This window comes from Heteronotia binoei, chromosome 2 (assembly GCF_032191835.1).
Source record: "Heteronotia binoei isolate CCM8104 ecotype False Entrance Well chromosome 2, APGP_CSIRO_Hbin_v1, whole genome shotgun sequence".
Taxonomy (NCBI): Eukaryota; Metazoa; Chordata; class Lepidosauria; order Squamata; family Gekkonidae; genus Heteronotia; species Heteronotia binoei.
The window spans coordinates 175,476,533-175,501,627 of NC_083224.1; the positions used below are offsets into that span (position 1 = coordinate 175,476,533).

Sequence of the window (25,095 nt, forward strand, 5' to 3'; positions counted from 1 at the left end):
TTCATTGCACAGGGTAGTTTTCACGTAGGCATTCCATGGGTTCCTACATGGAAGGACCTTTTGTGTTGAAACTGTTGAATTTTTGAGTTTTTATCTGCTCATTTTTGTATGGAAAATGGCCCTCAGGGTGGTTTGCAAAAATAAAAAATACCTATGTCAGCTCAGGTCTCAGTTACCAGTCCTTCGTACTTAAAACCTACAGCTTTAGTCTTCTTTATGCATTTCTGATACTATACTTTAATGCATCCTGTTTTTCTAATGGCTAACTTATATTATTTCTCTTTTAGAACAGTGTATCAGAATATTTGGTTTTTTTGTTTTTGTTTTTTTGTATTGACATACTCAAATGGGGAATATTGGCTGTTTGTCTTATTGCATATACCAACCCATCCTCCACTGTATTTTAATGTCTTCCTTTTTTTCTAATGGCAAACTATAATGAATGTTATAATTTCTTGAGAAACCATGCCCTCTGTTTAAACTACCAAAGCCAGAATGTTACCTAGATTTGTGGTACTTCGCACCTACAACAGCAGTCTGCTTTTTATCACCCTCCAGTGTTTTTTCAGCCCTGCTTTGTCCTAACACTAACAAACACTATTGCACTAACAAACAAACACTATTTGCACCAAACACTAACAAACACTAACACTATTTGCGATTCTTTTAATCTGCTAAAAACATTCTCATAATTCCACACTGCCCACTTATATTAAGATTTGCTGCTTCCATTTCCATTTTCTCTGATGAAGTCTGCTTAAGAGCATACGAAAGCTTACATTCTGAATAAAACTTAGTTGGTCTTAAAGGTGCACTTGTCTAGTGCTTTGTTCTATTTCTTCAGACCAACGCAGCTGCCTACTGGGATCTGTCTGAATGTTCATGTGGTATCATTTTGAAGGGGCAGTCCCTTCAAGCTGGACTGACTGCAGCTGTTACAGGATGGGGTTCAGAAAGACTGGGAAGTAATGGCACCAGTTAGGATTGTGTCCTGTGAATGCCCCTTCCCCCATTCACAAACATACAAAAATTCTCATGACTTACATGATGGTATAAAATAAGGGATTTTTACTTTCTATCCTTTTCCTCTTATTCAAAAATCCCCTGGGATGGGGAAAATACAAATTATGCCTAGCCAGCTTGGTTTTGTGCTCCATAACCTTAGTACCAGATCTGAGTCTTCACAGTTACTTTTAAATGCGCATGCAGACTCAGCCTAGTTAAGTATTGCATGTAATACTGATTTTAGTAGGAGTATTAAACATAGAAGAATTTAAAGCACTAAATGCCTGGATTATTGTGGTTGTAAATGAATACTTTTTGTTAAGGGGTCTGGCTTGTAGAATTAAAGTGCTGCAGAAGAGAGGTGTGAGGAAAACTATAGAATGAATTGAATGCAGGAGATAAAAGGAACAATTCTGTAGAGAAATAAACTTTTAAAAGCCTGTTAAAAAGGTCGAGAACAGAATATCTTTGACATGCTCCTAAAACTATGCTTAGGGAAGTAAAAGCACAAGGCAGCACATCTTTCTGAAAAAGCTGTTTTCCAAATTATGATAGATTCTTTCAAAAAACTATTATTTTCATTTATTGTATGCTTTCCTCACTTGGGACTCAAGGAGGATTACAAATAAGATAAAAACACCAGTGAGTAAAATATAACATTAGTCAGTAAGCAGAATTATGAGGTATGATGGCAACATTTGGATCTAACATCAAAAATTCATAGTAAGATAGAATAATGCAGGAGATCTCAGATTGTAGAACACAGTGTAAAAAGAGAAAGAACAATGCAAGTAAATGTATCTGTTTAAGGCAACAAGACCTACAGCATAGACTTCATTCCTAATTGAAGTCACCTTCTGAGCTGAACTGTTACACTGCAGTTTGGCTTTTTCTACAAGAATACGCTCCTGAACAACTCTGTTTTGCACATTTTATAAAGCAATAGAAACATAGGGGCCTTACTGATTATATGATGGGGCATTGGGGGTGATTCACTTTGGATTCATGAAAATCCTCTGCTAGAGTGCATCTGGTCCATTCCAAATCCTAGCTGGTTGGGGTGGAAAGCACTACTTGCTTTAGGGTAATCTCTTTTGCTGCAACTTCATGGCCATCTTTCTCTATAGGGGCCTTTCATGCAAAATGTGTGGTCACTCTATGGTGCAAACGGTACCCTTTCCATGTCAGTTTCAGCACAGTGTTATCTGTTGCCTGTCTTGAAGTAACATCCTTCTTGGGTTGCGGTAGACCCTGTTTCCACCAAAACCCAGAATGTCTTTTCTGTTTTTCTCTCTTAGTGTAAACATGTCGGATCAAGAGCGCATGATGAGCTCGCTGAAGAAAAAAGTGAGGTCATTGCTGATAGCATTCAAAGGCGGCCTCACCCCTGTCGAGTTAGAAAAACAATACAGGTCCATGATAGGGGAACAACTTCCATATCGTGCGCTGGGTTACCAGTCTACCAAGGAACTGGTGATGGACATGCCTGATGTTGTTTATATACACTGTGGTGGAGATGGCAGTGTTGTCCTCAAAGGTGGGTCAAGACTAGTCAGTCAACATTGCGAGGACTGGCTAGGAAATAATTCTTAAATTCTGAGCTGATATTTGACAGGTACAGAGGGAGGATTTAAGTTACCTGCTGGTACATAGGACTGAGTGCAGATAGTTATAATTGTGGCCTGTAGAGGTGTGGTCTGTAGAATTATTATGGCCGGTAGAATTATGGCCTGTCAAGGCTTTAGAGGAGTGTGCCTTTTTGGATTTGGGGTTGGTTTGTTCTTGTTTTGGATATGTGCAGCTCTAAACATAGCTGTCTAATCATAAAGTTCTCAAGGAGTTTGCTTGCGCTGCTGTACTATCATTCCACACAGGCATGCTCCCTAAACACAGTGTTTTAATGCAAACCATTTTTTTGAATTGTGAGGATAACATCTACAGCAGAGCTGGAATTTTGGTTGGCTGTGATGGGCTTTGTTTTTGCCTTACAGAGTATCAGAATTAACGTATTTCCTTTGCAGAAGTTGGGGCGTGCCATGCACACCCTGATAATAGGATTTTATATGTGCTTTATTTGAAACTTGGAGCATGACAACTACCTGAGAGTGCATGTGAAATGGGATGGGCTTGCCCACTATGAGGGGTGGGAAGGATTGACCATAACAGCTGGTATGAAAGTAGGAGCAGCATCAGAAGTGTGGGAGCTCCCATTTATAAACTTTAATCATTTTAGTTGTTTTATTTGTTTTATTTTATTTACTTTAATAAACTTTAATAATTCTGGCATAAGTCATTGTGGTCTGGTCACTGGGAAAATATTGTGCTTTTAGAATGCATGCTGGTTTTAGTATAATCATTTTTAGTGATTGAAAGTCTGCAAAGTGGTCTCCCTAATAATGTACTAACACACACTTTTAACCTTTCCCCCTGCTTTTAGCTGTTGTAGATGAGTCCACTGTGGGGATTGCAAGCTTGGTTGCCAGACAGAAGGACAAATCTAGATCTCATCTTCCCAGACCAAGGCCAAAAAACTCTCTTGGAAATGCGTCTTGCCCTAACCGGCCTTTCCAGACCCAGATGCCTCGACGCTTACCTCGGCGTGGCCGTGTCCCTCCAACTTTACCAGCTGTAGTAAAGAGTCAGCTGAAAGAACTGTTGAGGTCTTCTCCAGTCCTGCTGTCCGATTTTAACAAAGCCTTTGCTCATCACTTTGGGCGGAACTTTGAATTTATGCGTTATGGATTCTTCTCTATGTCTGAGGTGCTAAACACAGCCTCTGATATTATCACAGTTGAGCAGACGAGAGCAGGCTCCTTGTTGACCCTAAAAAAGAGCCCCTCCATTAAGAAAGAACTGGAAAAGCTGTCTCCGTGTAAGACATATTTGCTTAGGTTCAGCTTGGGGGAGAAATGGTTCAGATAGCACCTTGTTTGCTTCACCCACTTTGTCCACCCAGTACAACAGTTGACTTTAGATGTTTGTTGTTCTTAATTAAAAGCTTAACCCTGTGGTTTTCAAGCAGTGGGCCCAGATCTCCAGGGGAGTAGAAGTGCAAAAATGTCACAAATGCAGGGAATGATCTGCCGCTGCTCAGGATGAATGGCAATTGCGAGAACTTTATATAAAATACCTCTTGTATCCCATGGGTTACAGCCAGGGCTTTTTTTGTAGCAGGAACTCCTTTGTATATTAGGTTGTATATCCCTCTTGTAGCCAATCCTCCAAGAACTTACAGGGCTTTTATTACAGGACCTACTGTAAGCTCTTGGAGGATTGGCTGCAGCAGCGGGGTGTGGCCTAATATACTTTTGCCTTCCAGAGGCTTATAGTTGGAGAAGGGAGCTGTTCAGTTGCTATAGTTAGGGCAATGGGCAGAAAAGCCAGATGGTCTCTGTTGCCACACAAGAGAGCAGCAGTGGTGGATCTTAAAAGAAAGTGAGTATCACTTTTGTTAAGCCTTCCCTTGTTACAATGAGTCCTACCGCTGCTGGTTTAAATTATTTCCAGCTGAGAGGCTCCTGAGGTGGTTTGTCTACGTAATATAAAACCATATTAGTTAATTACCCGTGTGGAAATATAAATCTGTCTAAAATAATGGCTGCAATAAAATAAAGTGAAGGCCTAAAATGGCTGTGAGTAGCTTAGAAGAATGATGCTAAGCAGAAGATACCAGCAGCAAGTCCAAATGGTAAAATAATAAATATGATCGAACCATCAGTCTAACTTTTAGGACAGGGATAGCCAAGCATGCTTAACACAAGAGCCGCATAGAATAAATGCCAGATATTTAAGAGCATCAGATGATTGAGAGCTGCAAGACAGGAAGGAAGGAAAATGGGAAGATGTGGAAAGAAAGTAACTTTAAATGCATTCTCCAAGCCGTTTGCTGGCTTGGTGTGGAGAAGTGATTTAAAGAAAGAAACGCCTTCTCCCAAGTTGGCTTGGCTCAGATAAGTTATTTAAAGAGAAATGACAGGCCGATAGAGGCTTTAAGAGCCACACAACGTGGCTCCCAAGCTGCAGTTTGGTCATCCCTGTGTTAGAATCACAGCATCTGAAAATCTTAAGAACAGAGCAATTTAAAATAAGGAGTGGCCAGACAAATTCTGCACCCTTAACAAAGATGAGGGGAGTTCTAAAACCAAAGTGCTGCCATCAGAGGAGGCGCTGCCCTTCGTGGTCATGCATTCCCTATAGTGAGAGTGTTTGGAGCAGGACCTCTGGAGTTGACCCTCATCGGGCAGTTTGATACAGGAGCTCTTTAGTGGACTGTGCGAAGTAACACTTGGCTGATTCCCCTCTGGGCACAATTTAATTGAGACATTCAGTACTGGTAATGTATCCACAGTTTCATAGCTGATCAAAGAATGTAGTGATGAATATTTAGATTTAAATGCAGATTCTACTTGGAAATGTATGCAAGCTCTTTGACATTATTTTTCTAGGGAAAATAGGAAATGGGGTCATGATGTGACTGAAATCTTTTTCTTTCTACATATTTAAGCCAAAGGGGTGATTCAACCTAACCATGTGAAGCAGACCCTGCCACCTATTGGGTCAGCTCCTACGCGTTCTCCGGCACCCAGCCAGCCGACCCTGTCATCTGTTGGGTCAGCTCCTACACGTTCTCTGGCAGCCAGCCAGCCTACCCTGCTACCTGTTGGGTCAGCTCCTACACGTTCTCCGGCAGCCAGCCAGCCTACCCTGCTACCTGTTGGGTCAGCTCCTACATGTTCTCCAGCACCCAGCCTGCTACCTATTGGGTCAGCTCCTACACGTTTTTCGTCAGCTCCTACACGTTTTGGGTCAGCTCCTACACGTTCTCCTACACGTTCTCCGGCAGCCAGCCAGCCTACCCTGCTACCTGTTGGGTCAGCTCCTACATGTTCTCCAGCATCCAGCCTGCTACCTATTGGGTCAGCTCCTACACGTTTTTCGGCACCCAACCAGTCTACCCTGCTACCTATTGGGTCAGCGCCTACATGTTCTCCGGCACCTAGACAGCCTACACAGAACCAAAACCAGACTCCAAGCCAGCTGTGTCACAGTCCAATAGTACAGTCGAAACCAGAAGAAACCCCAGTGGTGAAGTGCGATAAGATGAAGCAGGTAAGTCGCTGAAGTCTTGCATTCCAGAAGTGGCTGAAGTACAGGAGCCTTGTTTAGAGAGTTTACTGTGGGAAGGATTAGAGACACTCCTTTTTTGCATTGGTTATCTTACTAATTGCTCTGGGGGAGAGTGCCATCAAGCAATACCAGGGTTATGACGCAGAGACAGGCAATGGCAAGTCACCTCTGAACATCACTTGCCTTGAAAACCCCATGGAGTTGCCATAAATCAGCTGTGACTTGATGGTACTTTCCACCTCCAAGCTAAAACAAGAGAATGGCAAATAGCTTGGTCCCTTTCACAATGGGTGTGATCACACAAGGAATTTGGCATGGCAGCATCCCGGCTTTGAAAAAGCCGCCACATTCACCCAGCCCCTGCCTTGCTGTCGGCAGAGGCACAGGCTGCACATGTGCAAGAGGAGCATTCAGACTACTCATGTGCATGTGGGGTGCATGCATCGTGCACCCCAGCTGTTAAGTGCTAAGCTTCCACCCCCACCTGCCCCACCTGTTCAATAAACAGTCCATTTGTTTCAAAAGGTTCCATTTATTCAAGGCTTCAGGCAGGTCCAAGTTAGAACTGGCATTAATAGGCTTGAATGCAATATTAAAAGATTACAACGAGAATGCAAGAATGCTAGCAAGCCCCATCCCCAAGTTTCGCACGATAGGTTTGCTGTGTTTTACTTTGAGAACCATATTGATATTCAGCATTCATTCCCAAGGCTGTGAATGAGATACACGTTACAGTTAAGGCAGTTCTATCTATCTAAACAGGTGCAAAAGAGTTGCTTAAGGCTGGGAAAGCGAGAGATAGACGTGACAACCCTTCTGGAATTGTCCTTAGGTAGCCCATCTGACACATGTGACTTCCATGGAAGTTTTACCAGAGGGAGCTGACCTTTTGTTGTGATCCTTTGAGAAGTGAGGAGCTGTTTCTTCTACCCACTTCTCTTAGTGCTAAGAGTGGGCCAAATCAAACATTGTTCTACCGAGAACTGGTGGAAGAGCCATAGAGGAGCAACTGTGATCATAGAGTCTTGAATTTGTTTATGCTAGTTTGGCTTTGGAGATAGGTGAAGACCAGCTGAGAGGTTGGACTGTGTTGAAATGTAAATAGATATTGTTGCTCCTACAACCAAATAGTTTAATAATTAACTAACACAAGTTGTGTTGGCCAGGTGTTGGGTGGAAGAGTGATTGGACGCATTCATGGAATGTAAGTCTACCAGTAAAATGGAACTTCAGGTACAGGGGCATTGCATCTTTGAATCATAATGGGAGAAGGTTGTTACTGTAATACCTTGCTTGTGAGTTTCTGTAAGCATCTGGTTAGGCACCTTGGTCTGAGATAGTAGAACTTACTGTGCATTTAATGTATATTAAATGCTTTCATTACAAACTTGTTTGACTGTGCTCTGAAGCTTCCAATATAAATAATCACAGTTTTCACAGCATATTTGAGTTGTAGAATGTTGCAAAATGAATGTAGATGTAATGAATTTTAGAGTTCTCTGTCATTGAGACATGTGAACATATGAAGCTGCCTTATTCTGAATCAGACCCTCGGTCCATTAAAGTCAGTATCGTCTACTCAGACTGGCAGTGGCTCTCCAGGGTCTCGAGGTTTCTTACACCTATTTGCCTGGAACCTTTTTAGTTGGAGATTTTGGAGATTGAACCTAGAACCTTCTGCTTACCAAGCAGATGCTCTACCACTGAGCCACCATCCCTCCTTGTTAATCTTTGCTGTGTATTTAGAATATTTCTATCTGGCCTTTGAAATGATGTCCTGAAAATGACTGACAGAACAAAACTGATAAAGATACAAAAATAATAAAAATTAATTTCAGTTTTGCTTCTCTAGCTACAGAAACAGATGAAAACAGTACTTTCTCAGAGAGGACTCGGAGGAACAGTCAGCTCACAACTTAAGGAAAAAATCAAAACAGTAAGTCTTGTGGCTTAAGATTGAATCACAACATCAGCACATATTATTAATGATTTACGTGTTTATCCCACAAATGTTTATTAGCCTGCCTGACCATACTTCCTTGTTGTAGTCATTTTTTGGTACCTTGAAGGCCTTCTCAAGTTGGTCAGGGTGGGAAATAAAATCTGTTCCACGTTATAAAAACATTGGTTATCTTTCTGAAGAATCTGCATTTTCCTCCTCCCTGTTTTGTTTTGGTAACATCAGGCCTGATGAGGAGATCTGGTGAGTTTGAAAGTTTGCACAGTTTCATTGGGTTGACCCTAATAAAAAGTCTTAGGTGGGCTGTGTTTTTCTATAGCCAGGGTTCATCTGCTACAGGCAAACCTTATTTGCAGGTTTCATATAGAGATAGCATTAGCAGGCATTTTAAATTGTCTCCTTGCCAGAATGAGCTAAAAAGGTCTGGAAGGGAAATGCTTGAGTGATTTTAAACTCAACTGTATTTTTCTGTTTGACTCCTTGCACTCTGTTTGGAAAACTTTGGAGATACAGGGATGTAGTTTGGGCATATAATCTTGTAGCTGGATATTTTTCTGTTACAACAGTTTGATTTAAACGGTAGTGGTGCATTTGTAAACATTAAGTTGTTACAGCAGAATTCATTTTTTATACAGCATCTTTGATCTTCAGTTTGGACAACTGAAAAATGAATGTGCGCACACTGCTTTAATTAGTTTAAGTAGAAACTAACGATGGACTTTTCTGTTCAGATTGCAGCACAGCATCCAGAAGGCTTGCCTGTTTACAGGTTACCTAGTGAATTTGAAGTAAGTTTTCCTCCCCTCGTGTGGAATTACAAAAAGTTGCTTGTAATTGTTTTCGTGCCTGCTTGTGAAACAGGGGTTGTGTCACAGCAGGGGAACAGAGAGTTGGTTCAGTTGGATACCCCGCCAAATGATAGGGTACACTAATATAGCTTAGAACCTGATTTGAGCTTGCAGCTGATTTTAAGATGTGTGCTTTAGGTCATGTTAGTCAGTTGGAACAAAAATAGTCTAGTGCAGCGGTGGCCAAACTGTGACTTGGAAGCAATATGTGGCTCTTTCAAAATGTATTGTGTGACTCTTGAAGCCTCCACTGCCCTGCTAGCCAGCTTGGAGAAGGCATTTCTCTGTTTAAATGACTTCTTCAAGCCAAGCCAGCCAGCGTCTTGAAGTATGCATTTAAAGTTGCTTTCTTTCTGCTTCTCCCTCCCTTTTGCCTTCCTTCTGGCTCTCAAACATCTGACATTCATGTCTTGCAGCTCTCAAAAACATCTGACATTTATTTTATGTGGCTCTTATGTTAAGCATGTTTGGCTGCCACTGGTCTAGTAGCAATTTAAAGACTACAACACTTTATTCCAGCATAAGCGTCTGTGGAAAGGAAAGGTCACCTGTGCAAGCACTGGTCGTTTCTGACTCTGGGGTGATGTTGCTTTCACAATGTTTTCACGGCAGACTTTTTACGGGGTGGTTTGCCATTGCCTTCCCCAGTCATCTACACTTTCCCTCCAGCAAGCTGGAGTCTCATTTTACTGACCTTGGAAGGATGGAAGGCTGAGTCAGCCTCGAGCCAGCTACCAGAAAACCCAGCTTCCACCGGGGATCAAACTCAGGTCGTGAGCAGAGCTTAGGACTGCAGTACTGCAGCTTTAGCACTCTGCGCCTTGGGGTGGGCTCTAGTTCACCGAAATTTATGCTGGAATAAAATTGTTAGTCTCTAAATGTGATGCTAGACTCCAGTTTATTTTTATCGTATTTTGGCATTCTACTTCACACATTCACTCCTAAAGTCCAAATGAGGCTTTTTAATTTAGAAAGTAAATGGATGTCCATTTTCACTATTTTAAAGAACTTTATGCCAAGATAGTAAAAATGAGCATTCTAGCTCTATATCGAGGCTAGGATGGAGAAAGATGCTGCCTTTGTGGGGCTTAGGAAAAGAAGCAGAAAGAGAAGGAGGCACCCGTAAGGAAGTCCATTAGAATAGCAACCTGGGTAAACAGACAGCAGCAGGACAGGTAAGAGGTTCGTTGTTGTTCAGCTGCACAGTTGAGTCCGACTCTTTGCGACCCTATGAACAAAGTCACGCCAGGCCCCTCCTGTCTTCCAGCATCCTCTGAAGTCTGCTTAAATACGTGTTAGTTACATCAGTAACGCTATCCAGCCATCTCATCTCTTGCCGTCCCCTTCTTCTTTTGCCTTCTGTCTTTCTCAGCATCAGGAACTTCTCCAGTGAGTGCTCCCTTCTCATTTGGTGGCCAAAGTATTTGAGCTTCAGCTTCAGCATCTGATCTTCCAGGGAACAGTCAGGGTTGATTTCCCTTAGGACTGACTGATTTGATCTTCTTGTAGTCCAAGGGACTCTCAGGGGTCTTCTCCAGATAAGCGTCCTTAACTGTGACTTGGTGCGATGCATGAACTGAAACCCCGTATCATTGTTTCTACTTTCAGGGCAGAATAATGTGTAAACTATGTAATCTAGGAAAAAGCCTAAAAAAGCCTAAAAAATTGCTGTCCCTCTGCAGTGTCTTCAGGGGATTGTCGCTGTCACTCTCTCGCACTTTCTCTCTTTTCATTTGTTGTGTGTCTTTCTGTCTCATGCTCTCTGTCACTCTTGCTGTTACTCTCTCATGCTGTCTTTCTCGTCGCTTTCTCTCGCTCTCGCTCTCTCTGTCGCTGTCCCTCTCTTGTGCTCTCTTACTCGCTGTTGCTCTCTTTCATGCTCGTTCTCTCACTGTCGCACTCCCCCCCCCCCAAGTTCTGCACCCAAGCTTTCACATCCCGCAAACTAGACAGATGCATATTACAGTCTCCCTTTAGGGATTCTCTCCTGGGCATTGTGCTCTCTTGTTCTCTCGCCCTCTCTCTCCTGCTCTCTCTTTCTGTTGCTGCTTCCTCTCACTCTCCCATACTCTCTCGTACTCTCTTGCGTGTGTGTGGGGGGAATAGCCTGGGAATGGAGGGGCCCCACAGAGGGAAGCGGGGAGGTTACATAGAGCGGCCTGGCCCCCCGTAGCTATGGGCCTGCCCTTGCAGTTCTTTTGCTGTGAACTGATCTCAGCTTGGCCAGACCTTGGTCAGAATTTTGTTCTGAACCAGCTTCTACAGTGAGAAACTTTTGTAGACTGTCTTCTGTGGAATGAGAGTTGAAAATGCTTTTTCAGATCTCCTCAGAACACTTTTGTACAGGTCTTCAGTTAGAAAGATATCACACTTTCCCCCCACATTTCTAATGACCAGTAACTGTCATTAGCACTTGAACCAAATAATTGTAGAAATACGTTAGCTCAGGGTCTTAAATAGTGTCTGCAAGTTGGAAAAGTTGTGGGAATGCTTGAATATGCATCCCCAAATGTGCTTTGGTGTGTTAAGTTTTTGTTTTCCCACTAGGCTCATTTTAAAGAAATGTTGCCACTCAGAGAGTTGGGTTTCTTATCCCTGATGGAGTTTGTTGGTGCCCTTAGCGATGTTCTCCATATTGAGTGCACAGAAGGGGGACAGAATTGGCGCATCTTTGACAGCACTTCACATTGTTTAGCAGATAGTAAGAAGACTCTGAATGGTAAGTTCTTCCATGAAGACGAGAATGGGTTGAACCAAATTCTAAGGGATTGGCCCCTGTGTGCCATGACTATTTCCCTCTGGCTCCATAATTTGACATGCAGTGTATCCTAAAATCCTGCTTCTGGTGAGCAGTAGACTCTTGGAAACAGCACAGGGGGCCTATAATGCAAGGGGAAACTTATGAAAATCTTACACAAGCAGAACTGCTGCTAGCAGGAACAGAAGGAGCCATAGAATCCAAATTTACATGTGTTTCTCCCCTGCTTCCATGCCATTGGGAATGCCTGTGTATGTTCAGAGTATCTGAATGTTTACTATACAGTTTTAACAATCCATCAGAAGATTGTGTTTCTTACACATACACAGGGCTTTTTTTGTAGGAGGAACTCTTTTGCATATTAGGCCACACATTGCTGATGTAGCCAATCCTCCCAAGAGCTTACAGTAGGCCCTGTAAGAAGAGCCCTGTAATCTCTTGGAGGATTGGCTTCACCAGGGGTGTGTGGCCTAATATGCAAAGCAGTTCCTGCTACATAAAAAGCTCTGCACATACATATTTGCCTTTCCACTAAGGATAATTCTGTTGCCCTTTAATTCCTAGCTGCTGTTTGCTTCCAAGACGGTGACGAAAATACTATTAGTTTGCCTTGTCACAGTATGTGCCTTACGCCTGTAAAGGAAAGTTGCACCGTGGCCTTTAGCCATTTTTCTCTTGTTAATCAATGGCCTCTTGTGTTCCAGCAGGTGTTCCATTTCACCAGCACAGCACACAATCTGTGACATTTATCCCTTACTTGTTATTTGTGGACCAGTGGGTTTTCCTGTTCTGGCCACATAGTGTTAACTATAGTTGGTTTTTGAAGCTATAGACCACTTCTGTCATTATTTTTCTTCTCTCTCACCTGCCACTGGCCCATCTTGGACAAGATACATTTAATTGCCCACAGGACTGTGCTGTTTATCTGTCTGCATGCATGGCGACAGTCTTCTCAAATGCTGACACCTCTCTACTATACCAAGTTCTTGGATGCTGTTTTCCTTGCAGTTGTTGGGAATTAGTAAGTTTGGCTTGTAATACCTAGTACTGTGTATGCCTCTGCTGCTTATGTGTGTCTGTCTTGCTCCCACAGATGATGAGACTAACCAGGAGATCTCCCTGTCTGGTTCATTGGCACATGAGGACACTTCCGATAAGTGTGAGCTGCCCTGTTGGGATTTCCCTCCAGAAGGGTTGAAGAATCTGGAACCTAAGCTTAATGTCATAACAAAGATTGTGAAACCGGTAGGGTGACATTGCAATAATATCAACATTGACAAGTAGAATGATGTATCACAGTGGGAGGCTAGCCACATAACCCTTTGCCTGAGTCTTCTGTTTTGATGACAGCTTTTTGATGACCGTATTATCTTGCATTCAGGTCAGGATTCCCTGGCTTTTTTGAGCCTGCAGGCTCCTTTGGTATTCTTGCACAGGCAGGTGGGCACAAGGCAGAGCGAACTACAGAAAGTCAAGGAGTGAGTTTATCTATGACTCTTAATTGTGCACTCACACTACATTAAATAACGTATTTTACATCCGGATTTTTGCTATTTTACACAATAAAAATCTGGATGTAAAACACATTATTTAGTATAGTGTGAATGCAATATAATACTACCATACTTCAGCATTTGAGGCAGAAGCTCTTGTTTAAATCCGCTCAGATAATCTGAAGCTCTGCTGAGCAAAAGCCCAACCTAGCCTCAGCCGCTTTCTAAAAGCCCTTGGCGGTCACCAGGAAAGTTATCAGTGAGCACCACAGGCACCAGGTTGGGGGACAGCTGATTTAGGCGATTTGAATGTAGTTTATATTTATTTTCAGAGTTTGCTATTTCTAATTTTATGTTTCTGTATTGGCCAGGAGCCAAATAGATTTTTTTTTTTTTTTGCAAAGTTGAATAGGCTATAAGCTGTCCTTTTCCTTGAACGGCAGCCCCTCGTGGTGTTGACCTGCTTTGAAACAGAATGGAGTTTTTGCAGCAGATTGTTGTGGGTATGGCCTGGAGGTCTCCTGTTCAGTGGGGGGAAAGGTCAAGAATCAACAGCCTAGCAGAGTGACCCTGATTGGCTCACTGGACCATGTTTTGTTTTGTTCTTTTAAATTGAGTCATTCACATAGAACTTTCACAGTGATCATGTTTCTCAGGAATTTAGTTCAGTGATATGAAATCCTGACATACTGCTTAGATGTAGCTGTTGCAGCTTCTGGAAGTAAGAAGCTGAGGGTAATATCGATAGATCTTCTTCATGGTCTCTGTGCAGTCCCACACATGGGTCTTGCCGCAGGCAACGGATCCATACCTCGGAGCTCCAATAGCTCGTTTATAACGTCTTTTGGCGCGCTTTCCTCCCGCCCTTGGGAGCAGGCAGCGACTGCGCATGCCTGGAGCGGGGGGAGAGCGCCCATTCCACTCAGTTTCTTCCCTTCCGCCGCCCGGACAACACCTACCTCGTTGCGTTCCTCCTCTGGCTCGTCTCTTGGTATCGTACTATCTCTCCTATTTTCTTCTCTACTTTCCTTCCTTCGTCCCATTAATTAAAACAAAACAACAAAAAAGGTAACCCGATTCTGCGCTTTCGCCTTTTTTTTTTCTACCCCCCCCCTCCCAACCCCGTCTCTCCCTTCCCTCCTTCCCCTGTCCGGAACGAATGGAAGGGAAAATCACCTTTAAAAGGTGCAGGCAGTGTGCTTCTAAAATTCCGTCCTCTGACGGTCACTCACTCTGCCTCTTTTGCTTGGGGGAATCCCACAGAACCGATAACTGCCACCACTGCGCTTGCTTCGGTAAGCAGGCGCGCAAGAACAGAGCAGCTCGTCTCCGTAGTTTCGTTATGGAATCCTCTCTCCGCGCAATGTCTACCTCAGATCCGCCGCCTCCCCCATTGAGAGCGGGAGATTCGGCAGCTTCGGCCCTTCCTATCGTACCTAGGAAGCATAAGTCCGATAAAAAGTCTTCTAAGCACTCTGAGGGCCACAAGGCGCCTAAACAGACTCGTCAGGGCGAATCGAGCCTGTCGAAGCCACACCACTCGGGTCCGAAAACCTCCAGCCCGACCACTTTGGCGCCTAAGAAGCACCACGACCCGTCGGCTTCTACCTCCGTGCATCCCAGTACTTCCGCCTTTGCTACGGCTGCGCAATCGGTTGCGTCGACTGCGCAAGCGGCTTCCGCGCAGTTGAATCCGATTCTACCTATCGAACTCTCGGCTCCTTCCGATGTCATCTCGGAAATGCCCCGCCTCACTCAACCCTCTATTGAAGTGATCCCGATTGGCTCGAGATCGCCCTCGGTGCACAGCCTTCCTCCTAGTGATATCCTTGACTCCGAGGCTCCACCTCTCAGACCAGAATCCTTCCTCGACATCACAACGCCAGTGCTGAAGGACGTTACAACTCCATTGCTCAAGGACATTACGACTCCATTGCTTAAAGACAATGCAACACCACTGCTAAAGGAATCTTCTACCCAAGTTTCCTCTCATCGGCTCCGATCTCGATCTCTGCGGCCCCGCTCTCGCTCGCGGTCTCCGCTTCGTCCGAGGTCTCCGATCCGAGATCGTCCCAACTCTCCGCATCGACACGACTACCAGGACCTTCGCCGCGATCGCTCCCGGTCCCGGTACGGTGACTACCATCGTGACTATCCACGAGACCGCTCTCCATCCCGGTCTCCGTCACCTCGGCTCCACTCACGTTACCATCGGTACCTGCGTTCGCCATCGCGCCACAGCTACAGGCATCTCTCCGACTTCGATCCCGAGTCTTTCCCCAGAGATGTCTATATGCCTCGACTCAGGGATTATTATTCTCCCGGACCCCGCGACTACTATCGTTCACGCGACCAGCGATCTCCTTATTACCGCCACCTCTCTCCAGATTGCTACGATGATTACCAGCACCACTACTACTCTTCCCGAGAAGAGCCAAACCCTCGCACCCGAGATGATGCGGCAGCCCTACGGACCCGAGACGCTTTCGACTCCCAGACTGCACCTGGTTCCCACCACGTTGTGCAGCCTCCTGTTCTTCCTCGGAACCGAGATTCTCCCAGAACAGCATCCGCATTGGTTTCCAAACCGCCTGCTTCGCCGCTAAAGCATCCTCGGGACCCTTCACCTGTCGAGCCCAAGTCTCCACAACATCCCGTCTCGACTTCGGATAGAGACACTTCTGATCACTCCGACGAGGCCCCAGCCTCGCCCTCATCGGACCAACCTCCTAGGCTTTCACCATCCGACAGTTCTAAGGCTTACCTTAATCTCATCACAACCATGGCTTCCGCACTAAACATCCCTATGTCCTCTGACTCACCTAAAATTTCGGATGTGGTACACGACCTGGTTCGCGCAGACTTCCCTGATAGCTCTACGCTTCCTATGCTCCTTGTACACCTTGAAGGCCTCCAGGAAGCCTGGGAGAAGCCGGCCTCGATCCCTACACTTTCCCGCCGTCTGGATTCTCTTTATAGGGTGCACGTAGCTGACTGCAAATTCCTCGCATCCCACCCGGCACCCAACTCTATTGTTGTTCATTCCGCCACCAAGAACAAACAATCTCGCCACCCCGTTCCCCCGGACCGGGAGGGCCGAAAATTGGACACTCTGGCTAAGAAAATCTATAGCTTCTCTTCAACCAACTCCAAGTTGAACAATTACTTAGCCTATTTTGCGGCTTACTCCTTCAACTTGGCAAACCAGATTACCCCTCACATCACATCCATGCCTGACTCATCTCAAAAGGCTGTGTCGTCTCTCGTCTCTGAGCTCTCCCGTGTCACTAAACAACAAATCAACTCTATCCGCCATGCGGTTTCCTGTTCCTCCCGAATCTTTGCAACCTCGGTGGCTTTACGTCGCCACGCCTGGCTGCGCTCGACGAACTTGCAGCCGGACATCAAGCAGCGTATAGAAGACCTTCCTTTCGACGGTCTGGGACTGTTCCATGCGTCCACGGACGAGGTCCTTGCTTCGGTCGATGACGGCCGCAAAAGAGCGAAACGTCTTGGGGTCACACAACCAACCTCACTGCCCTCTAATAGGCAAAGACCGTGGAAGCCATCCTTTCAGCGCCGTCAACGGTCTCCTAAATCTCAAGATTTCTGGAAAAGGAAACCTCTCCCAAAGCAGCCTTTTCATCAGAGGCCACGGGCTCAACCTTCTAAGAAACAATCCCAGACAGGCAAGCAGTCTCTTTGACTCTCCCATCAGGCATACCAGACTATCCCCTTTTTACCCAAGTTGGAGTTCCATCACCACCGACTCTTGGGTCCTTACCATCGTGCGTCTAGGTTACGCAATAGAGTTCGTTTCGCCACCACACCACCACCACTTCATAGCCACACCTCCATCTGCACTCCTGCAACAGGAAACTCTGGACTTGCTCCAGAAGAATGCCATAGAACCCGTTCCTCCTCAACATCGAGGGACGGGATTCTACTCAAGATACTTCCTGGTCCCCAAACGCGATGGAGGAAAGCGCCCTATCCTAGATCTTCGGAAGCTGAACAACTTCATCGAATGCAGGAAGTTCAGAATGATCTCCCTACACGCCATCCTGCCTCTTATTCCCAGGAATTCCTGGATGGCTTCCCTAGATCTTCAGGACGCTTACTTCCATGTGACAATCCGACCTCATCATCGGAAGTATCTGCGATTCGCTATGGGGCGAGACCACTTCCAGTACGTATCCCTGCCCTTCGGCCTCTCCACCGCGCCAAGGGTATTCACCAAGTGTATGGCGGTGGTGGCAGCGGCTCTCAGGCTTCGAGACATCACAGTCTTCCCGTATATCGACGACTGGCTTCTCATAGCACCGACTCAGCGTCGTTTGCAGACCAATATCAGTACAACGCTCTCTCTTCTCGATTCCCTGGGGCTTCGTGTGAACACATCCAAATCCCATCTCGAGCCTACTCAGGACATCAAGTTTATAGGGGCTCTCCTACGCACTTCTCTCCACCGTGCTTTCCTTCCAGAGGATCGAGCAATTACTATCATCACCTTAGCCAAGTCAATTCAACGACAGCCTTGCCAGTCTGCATTCACAATACAACGCTTGCTGGGCCTCATGGCCGCCACGACTTCCGTCATCCACTTTGCCAAGCTACGGATGCGACAACTACAACTTTGGTTTGTAAGAGCCTACCATCCTCAGTTGCAACCGCAGAGTGTCTTACTCACGGTTCCCCAGAGAGCACTTTCATCCCTTACGTGGTGGACGGTACCCAGCAATCTCCTCGCGGGCATGCCGTTTCTACCGACGCCTCCAGTGGCGGTTGTGACAATGGACGCCTCAAAGTGGGGGTGGGGAGCCCACTTAGAGGACAAGACCGTCAGAGGCCTTTGGACTCCCTCCGAGAGGGCCATGCACATAAACTGCTTAGAACTGATTGCCGTGCACAGGGCCCTCTTATCCTTTCTCCCGCTGATCAACGGGAGCCATGTCCAGATTTCAACGGACAACATGGCAACTGTCTACTATATCAACAAGCAGGGGGGAACCAGGTCTCTCCGGCTTTGCCGTATAGCCATCTTGCTCTGGGAATGGTGTCTGGAGCACAACATTTACTTGACCGCTGTTCACCTCCCAGGTGTCGACAATGTTCTGGCCGACTCTCTGAGCAGGTTTCGTCTGGACGACTACGAGTGGTCCCTCAATCCGACCTACCTCCGACGCATTTTCAGATGCTTCGGAACACCCAAGGTGGATGCCTTTGCTTCAAGGGACAATGCCAAATGCCCACGCTATTTTTCCAGAAGGGGGAACGACGCCTTCCTACACAGATGGACGGGCCCTCTTCATTACATCTTCCCACCTACCCCTCTACTGACTCGGGTACTGATGAAGATCACACGAGACGGCACGGACTGCATCCTGGTAGCCCCCTGGTGGCCACGGCAACCATGGTTCACGAGACTTCTCCAGTTATCTCATCACACTTACCGTCGCCTCCCTCTCGTGAGCGACCTCCTGTCCCAAGCCAACGGTCAGATATTGCACCACAATCCTCAGGTACTGGCCTTAACGGCCTGGAGAATTCGACCTCCCACCTCTCCGCAGAGGTAGCCCACGTTATTCTAAACGCCAGGAAGCCCTCCACACGGCTTTCGTACCAAAGGAAATGGAAATGCTTCTGTTCATTCGCGACTGCTAACCATCTACTTCCAGAATCAGTACCTCTCAATATGATCCTGGAGTATTTACTTTCTCTACAGAAATCAGGACTCTGTTACTCATCCCTGAAAGTTCATCTGTCTGCCATCTCTGCGTTCCACAATACGGTAGACGGCAAAACAGTTTTTTCTCATTCCTTGTCCAAGTCCTTTCTCAAGGGCATGTTGCACCTCAATCCACCCGTTAAACCCCTTGTCCCAACTTGGAGTTTATCCCTAGTTCTTTCCTCGCTTATGAAAGCACCATTTGAACCTATGGCTACCATAGACCTCAGCCTTCTTTCCTGGAAGACAGCATTGTTGATTGCCCTTACCTCTGGAAAACGGGCAAGTGACTTATGCGCATTCCGCCACGATCCTCCCTACACCACTTTCCACAAGGAAAAGGTTGTCCTAAGACCGGACCCTGCGTTTCTTCCTAAAGTTGTCTCCCAGTTCCACTTATCTACTGCAACCTCTCTGCCGACCTTTTTTCCCAACCCAACCGACCACGGACAACGGGCCTTGCATTCTTTGGATGCAAGAAGGGCTTTATCTTTCTACCTTGATCGTACACGGCCCTTCCGTAAGGACCCTAATCTATTTGTGGCATACGGAAACCCTTGCAGGGGACACAAAATCTAAATGGGTAGTTAGTGCCATTAGGCTGTGCTACGAACTGGCTAAGCAGCCTCTGCCCGAAGGCCTTAAGGCTCACTCTACTAGAGCGGTCTCGACGTCTTCGGCTTTCTTGCACGGCGTCTCCCTAGAGGACATCTGTGCTGCTGCATCGTGGTCCTCTCCTTCCACGTTCGTCTCCCATTATGCGTTGGACGTTCGTGCAAGGCGTGACGCCTCCTTCGGCCAAGCGGTCCTCAGATCCATCTTTCACTGAAATGGGGGTGAGTGCATCCGCTGATGTTCCTATATCATACAATCTTTGCTTTGGGCCACGTGACTAACCTTTTCTTTTCCAGCACCCTCCTCCTGGACACTTAGCTGGCTAGTCACCCATGTGTGGGACTGCACAGAGACCACGAAGAAGATAAACAGGTTTCTTACCTGTAACTGATGATCTTCGAGTGGTCATCTGTGCAGTCACACACGCCCACCCAGCCTTCCCCGCTGCTGGCTTTTGGTACTTCTTGCTTTAGCCTTTCTAGTCTCTCTGCCAGTGGCGGCTGGAAGAAACTGAGTGGAATGGGCGCTCTCCCCCCGCTCCAGGCATGCGCAGTCGCTGCCTGCTCCCCAGGGCGGGAGGAAAGCGCGCCAAAAGACGTTATAAATGAGCTATTGGAGCTCCGAGGTATGGATCCGTTGCCTGCGGCAAGACCCATGTGTGTGACTGCACAGATGACCACTCGAAGATCATCAGTTACAGGTAAGCAACCTGTTTTTCCCACCTCCCTGCTTCATCCTCACAACAACTCTTTAGTAGTATAGGTGGCATAGGCGTGTGTGTTCTGTATGATGATTAACCAGATGATTTGTTTACAGCGGTGTTGGTCCAAAAGTAAAATCCAACAACATGTAATGTTGTGCAAGCTTTCAAGTTCCCCAGAACTCTTAAATCAGGCAAGGTGTTACAAAATGAAATGTTTTTCCTCTTTTTTGATTGCGTAATATCTGACCTGACGAACAGTTCTGGGGAATTTGAAAGCTTGCATACTGTGATTTTCAGGTGGGTAGCACCCAAATATTAGGGGAAAATAAGAAGTTTGCCACATGGTGGCAGGCAGCATTGCTGCTTAGAGGTCACTTTGTGTTTCCTTGACTAGAAGATCAGGGCAGTACAGCAGTGGGTATCACAGGGATGATTCTGTCTACATTCCTTTCTCACTACTTGCATACTTAGAGCCCTGATTTCATCTTCTAGCTCACATTTGAATAACAGCAAAAAAGAACCCTCACAGAGATTGGAGAACCATTACTGACTGCTTCTGGCAAAATCCTGCAGATTTCCTGCTGCATTTTAAGTTTAGGGAAAATTTGATTTTAAGATGCCTTGATCTCTGACATGTGATGTCCCTGTTTGAACAGCAAGCAATGTTCAATGATTTGTAAAAGATTAAGGCTTTAAGTACCTAATAGAGAATTCTACCTCTGGTTGAAACATTACCCTCTAGGAAATAGATTGTGTACTTCCGCAGTACTACAGTCAGCAAATTAGCAGTGTTCTGAGCAATATTTCTTGTGTTTTTAAGCATCCTTATAGACTGGAATAATGGATTACTAAGGAGATATGGATCACCTTGCATGTGCCCACCTCGGTGGTGGAGGATAGGGTACTGAGGTAATGGTTGGATGAGCTGGGGAAAAGGACTGGAACTTTTGAGAAGCACCAACCTCTACTGCCCTATAGTTCTCACAGTTGTGTGAGTTGGGAGCAGAAAGAGGATCTCTTCCAAAGTGTCTCTAATAAGGGTTATTGACTGAGATGCTGGCAGTCTGATAGGCTTGAGGTTTCCTAAGCCGTTGCTTCTCCTGTTTCTGTCCTGCTAGCTGCTTTGCAGGTCCATGGTGGACCTTTATATTACTTTGACTTTGTGTCATCCAGAATGGTTGGTTATAAGATGAGGTGTGAGAACATCCTCTTTCTTACCTGCTTTCTTGTTCTTTATGGCATGGCCTTGTACGGTGCCATTTGTAGATCCAAATAAATGTAAATCATTTTGGCTTGGGCGTTTCAGCAAGGGTGATGTTTTATTTTATTTGATTTATATCTGGTGTGGAGAAATAAATAAGGGTGGTTTTTTTTAAACACGTACAGATAAGGAAAATGGAGATGGGTGTGAAGTGGGTTGTATGGCACTGTGTAGTCTCTCTGTCAAATGTTAGGAAAATATGGGCTTTGGTATATTTGTATTGAGATGGAGGTTTGCAGGGCTTGGGCAGTGATTCCAGATTGCTAAGACTTCCCATGTCTTATGTCTCAGGAATAAACCGTGGGGGTTTCTGCTGAGCTATTTGACTGAATGTGAAATCCTCTCTTGATTGTAGCACCTGGGTATGGAAGAGCCTGATATAATGCAGGAGATAATGCAAGAAGAAATCCCACCAGATGCTGTCCAAGACAGGCACCTCCATCGCCTCCCTCAGCTTGAGAGCGCTACCTTGGTGGGGCTGTATGTGGAGTACATGATCTCTCCTTCTCAGTTCTATGTCCAGTTTTACGGTGCGGAAACTTTTGAGAAACTGGAAGATATGATGATTGAAATGAGGTGAGGATGTTCTTGGCCATGGGGGATGTCTGGGCTTTGTGTGTGGATTGAGTAGGGTATCTGGGGCAAAGGGAAGTTGCTGTGATGGCCTTGATCTTGCGCAAGCGTGCATGTGATTGAAACCCATGTGCACAAACACCCTCTCCATTTGTCATGCAATAACTGGCAAGAGTGAATCCGTATGTACCGGTTAAAGCTTGACATCTCTTTGCATTTGTCATTTTATTTAGTGTATTTGTATGCTCAGGGCTTTTTTTGAGCAGGAATGCACAGGAATGCAGTTCTGGCTGGCGTGGTGTCAGGGGTTGTGGCCTAATATGTAAATGAGTTCCTGCTGGTCTTTTTATGCAAAAAAAAGTCCTGGCTTGCTAGTTGGCAGCTGGAGAGCAAATGAATTTGAATCAGTCCTGCTCTGGGGAATCCTGAAGTTGTGGGCATCTAGGATCATTGGTGAGTCCACAAGGAAAGGCACAGCATCCCAGAGGGTTGCCAGCATCCAGGTGGGCCTGGGGATCTCCCGCTTTTCCAACTGATCTCCAGCTTGCAGAGATAAGCTCCCCTGGAGAAAATGGCTCCTTTGAAGGGTGGAGTCTATGGCATTGCACCCTGCTGAGGCCCCTCTCCAAACCCCGCTCTCTCCTGAATCCACCCCCAAAGTCTCTGGGTGTTTTCCAACACAGACCTGGCAACCCTACATGCAGGACTTTTTTTGAGCACAGGAATACAGTTCTGGCTGGCTTGGTATCAGGGGGTGTGGCCTAATATACAAATAGTTCCTGTTTTTCTACAAAAAAGCCCTGTGTACGTTATCTTTCAATACTGACTTCCAAGGCAGTTTTCAACATGAGAATAAAACTGTAAAAAGAAAATCAACTGAAAAGATGGTTGAAAATCGAGAAAGCAAATAGCAGCAGGATGCTCTTCCAGCTCAGTTAAATTATGAGAAATTGAAGGTCTCTTTCAGAAGTCTGGTTGAATTACAAATGCATCAGTCTGCCTCTGAAAGGAGGCAAATGGGGGGATGGGTGTACATTTTGAGGACAGGCATGACACAGAACTGGGGCAAGTCCTGAGAATGCCTGTGTTCTAGTGCAGTGATCTCCCGTGGAGATCATAGGAGTAAAAATGTATGTTTCTTAATATCTGCCATTTTTTTTATTTTGGGATTAAAATCCAAAGAGTCTTGAATGGAGACCTAGCTATGCTCAAGCCATAGACAGATCGTACTGTGTCCCTCTAGTTGGAAATGCCTTGGCCATGTAGGGAATAATTCTTCCTCTTTTTTTGACAATTGAAACCAAATAGCCTTTCCCCATCAACACCTAGAACCAGTCCTTGGCTTTCATGCCTCCTTGGTGCTTCAGTAAAGTTCAGGAGACACAGATCTTCTTTGTGGTCTCTGTGCTTCACTCTCATGGGATAGAGCACCTGTGCTGATCCCCGAATCGATACCTAAAAAGCCCGGGATTTTTTTGCGCTTGGTACCAGTGGGCATGCGCAGGCATCCCAGTACGCATGCTCGCCGGCCCCAGCGTGAGGATCCCGCCAGTTCCTTTCTGACCGCTGCACTGAGAGGATCTCCTTTCGTGTCCCCGGTCGGTAAAGTAATCTTAGGATAGCATTTCTTGTTGTATATAGCCCGTTCGTTGTTTTCTTAGTGTAGTTAGTTAGTTGTTAGATAGTTAGTGTTGTTAAAAAAAAAATTGTTGGACTTTGCCCTTCGGGGCTCAGTTTTTCCCCCAGAGTTTTCCTGTGTGGGTTTTTCCTTGGCATCTATGGAAAGGCATTGGGGTTTTTTTAAGAGGTGCCGTTCTTGTGGAAAGAAGATTGCTTCTCCTGACGGCCATTCCCTCTTGTCTCCTTTGTTTGGGCGAGGGACATTGTGTTGATTCTTGCTCGCACTGCCTGAGTTTTTCTAAACAAACTCCCAAGAATCGAGCGGCAAGGCTTTCGGCTGCGTTGGTTAAGTCAGCACTTCGTCCTCAAAAGATGGCATCGGGCCCATCGGTACCGATGGGAGAGGCTGCAGCCCCAACGGTCACATCGGCCGATACATCGCCGATCAGGACCAAGATGCCAGTCGAGTGCAGGCGTTCCACAAAACGACCATCTTAAGGGTCAGTGGACACCCCAGCTAAGAAGCGTCGGGATGACTCGGGGACCCAATTATCCGCACTGAAGAAGGTGAATCCAAGGAGAAGCGGAAGAAGAGATCGTCCCGCACTCCTTCCCCTTCTCAGGATGCTTCGAGGTCGATGTCGACCGCTCCACCGAGGAAGATCTTGGCGTCCCCGCATCGTAGCCCTTTGGTGTCGTGAGGCAGTGCTTCGCAGCAGTTGCGTCTATCAGCATCGGAGCAAGAGATCGATCTTACTCAGCGTTCCCACTCTTCAGGGTCGAGGCATCGGAGTGAGAGCGTTTCCGTCTCGGAGGTGGAGGTGTCGGTACCGATGGAGCCGTCGGCACTGCTGGATCAGGCGAGGGGTCGGAGAGAGCTGGAATCAACTACCGTAGCTCGCCGCTTCCCACTTCTTCCACTGTGGGAGCAGCGCCAGTGGCCTCTCTACGCCTACCCATACCCACTGTACCAATGGTACCCCCCTCGTGAGTTTGCAGATTGGGACCAGCAATCCGACGCATCCCATATGTCGAGGCTTTCTCAGCATTCTAGGCGGCGTCCCTTGGCATCGATGTCCGTTCCGCCCGAAAGATGTGGCGTGGTGGTGGAGGAAGTCCAACCTAGGTCATCGGTGTCGATCCAGTCACCCGTCAGAGTCAACGCTGGTGCTCTCGGAACATTCCTTGAGGAGAGAGTCTTCATCGTCTGACTCCGAGGTTGGTACTGACGATCAGGACAGAGCTTTGGAACCTTCGCCAGTGTCTCATACTGCTGAGTATCTTCCCATTTCACCATCGGAGGATCTGAAGTCGTATGGGGATGTGGTGAAGAGGATGGCACTCTCCCTCTCTCTCCTGGTGACACAACCGCAACCCGTTGTAGACGATACCGTATTCGACATC

At 46.2% G+C, this 25,095-nt stretch overlaps 1 protein-coding gene across 2 annotated transcripts in view; it reads left to right on the forward strand.

The window, feature by feature from the left end:
- TDRD5 (tudor domain containing 5) overlaps positions 1-25,095 on the forward strand; it is a 57,527-nt gene that overhangs the window by 1,359 nt on the left and 31,073 nt on the right. For both annotated transcript variants that reach the window (XM_060232504.1, XM_060232505.1), the window contains exons 3-10: positions 2,304-2,542; positions 3,443-3,877; positions 5,510-6,114; positions 7,985-8,068; positions 8,824-8,880; positions 11,488-11,659; positions 12,792-12,943; positions 21,854-22,074. In XM_060232504.1, the coding sequence (XP_060088487.1) occupies positions 2,311-2,542; positions 3,443-3,877; positions 5,510-6,114; positions 7,985-8,068; positions 8,824-8,880; positions 11,488-11,659; positions 12,792-12,943; positions 21,854-22,074 (1,958 nt within the window). In that variant the 5' untranslated portion in view covers positions 2,304-2,310. The remainder of the gene's footprint in view (positions 1-2,303; positions 2,543-3,442; positions 3,878-5,509; positions 6,115-7,984; positions 8,069-8,823; positions 8,881-11,487; positions 11,660-12,791; positions 12,944-21,853; positions 22,075-25,095) is intronic.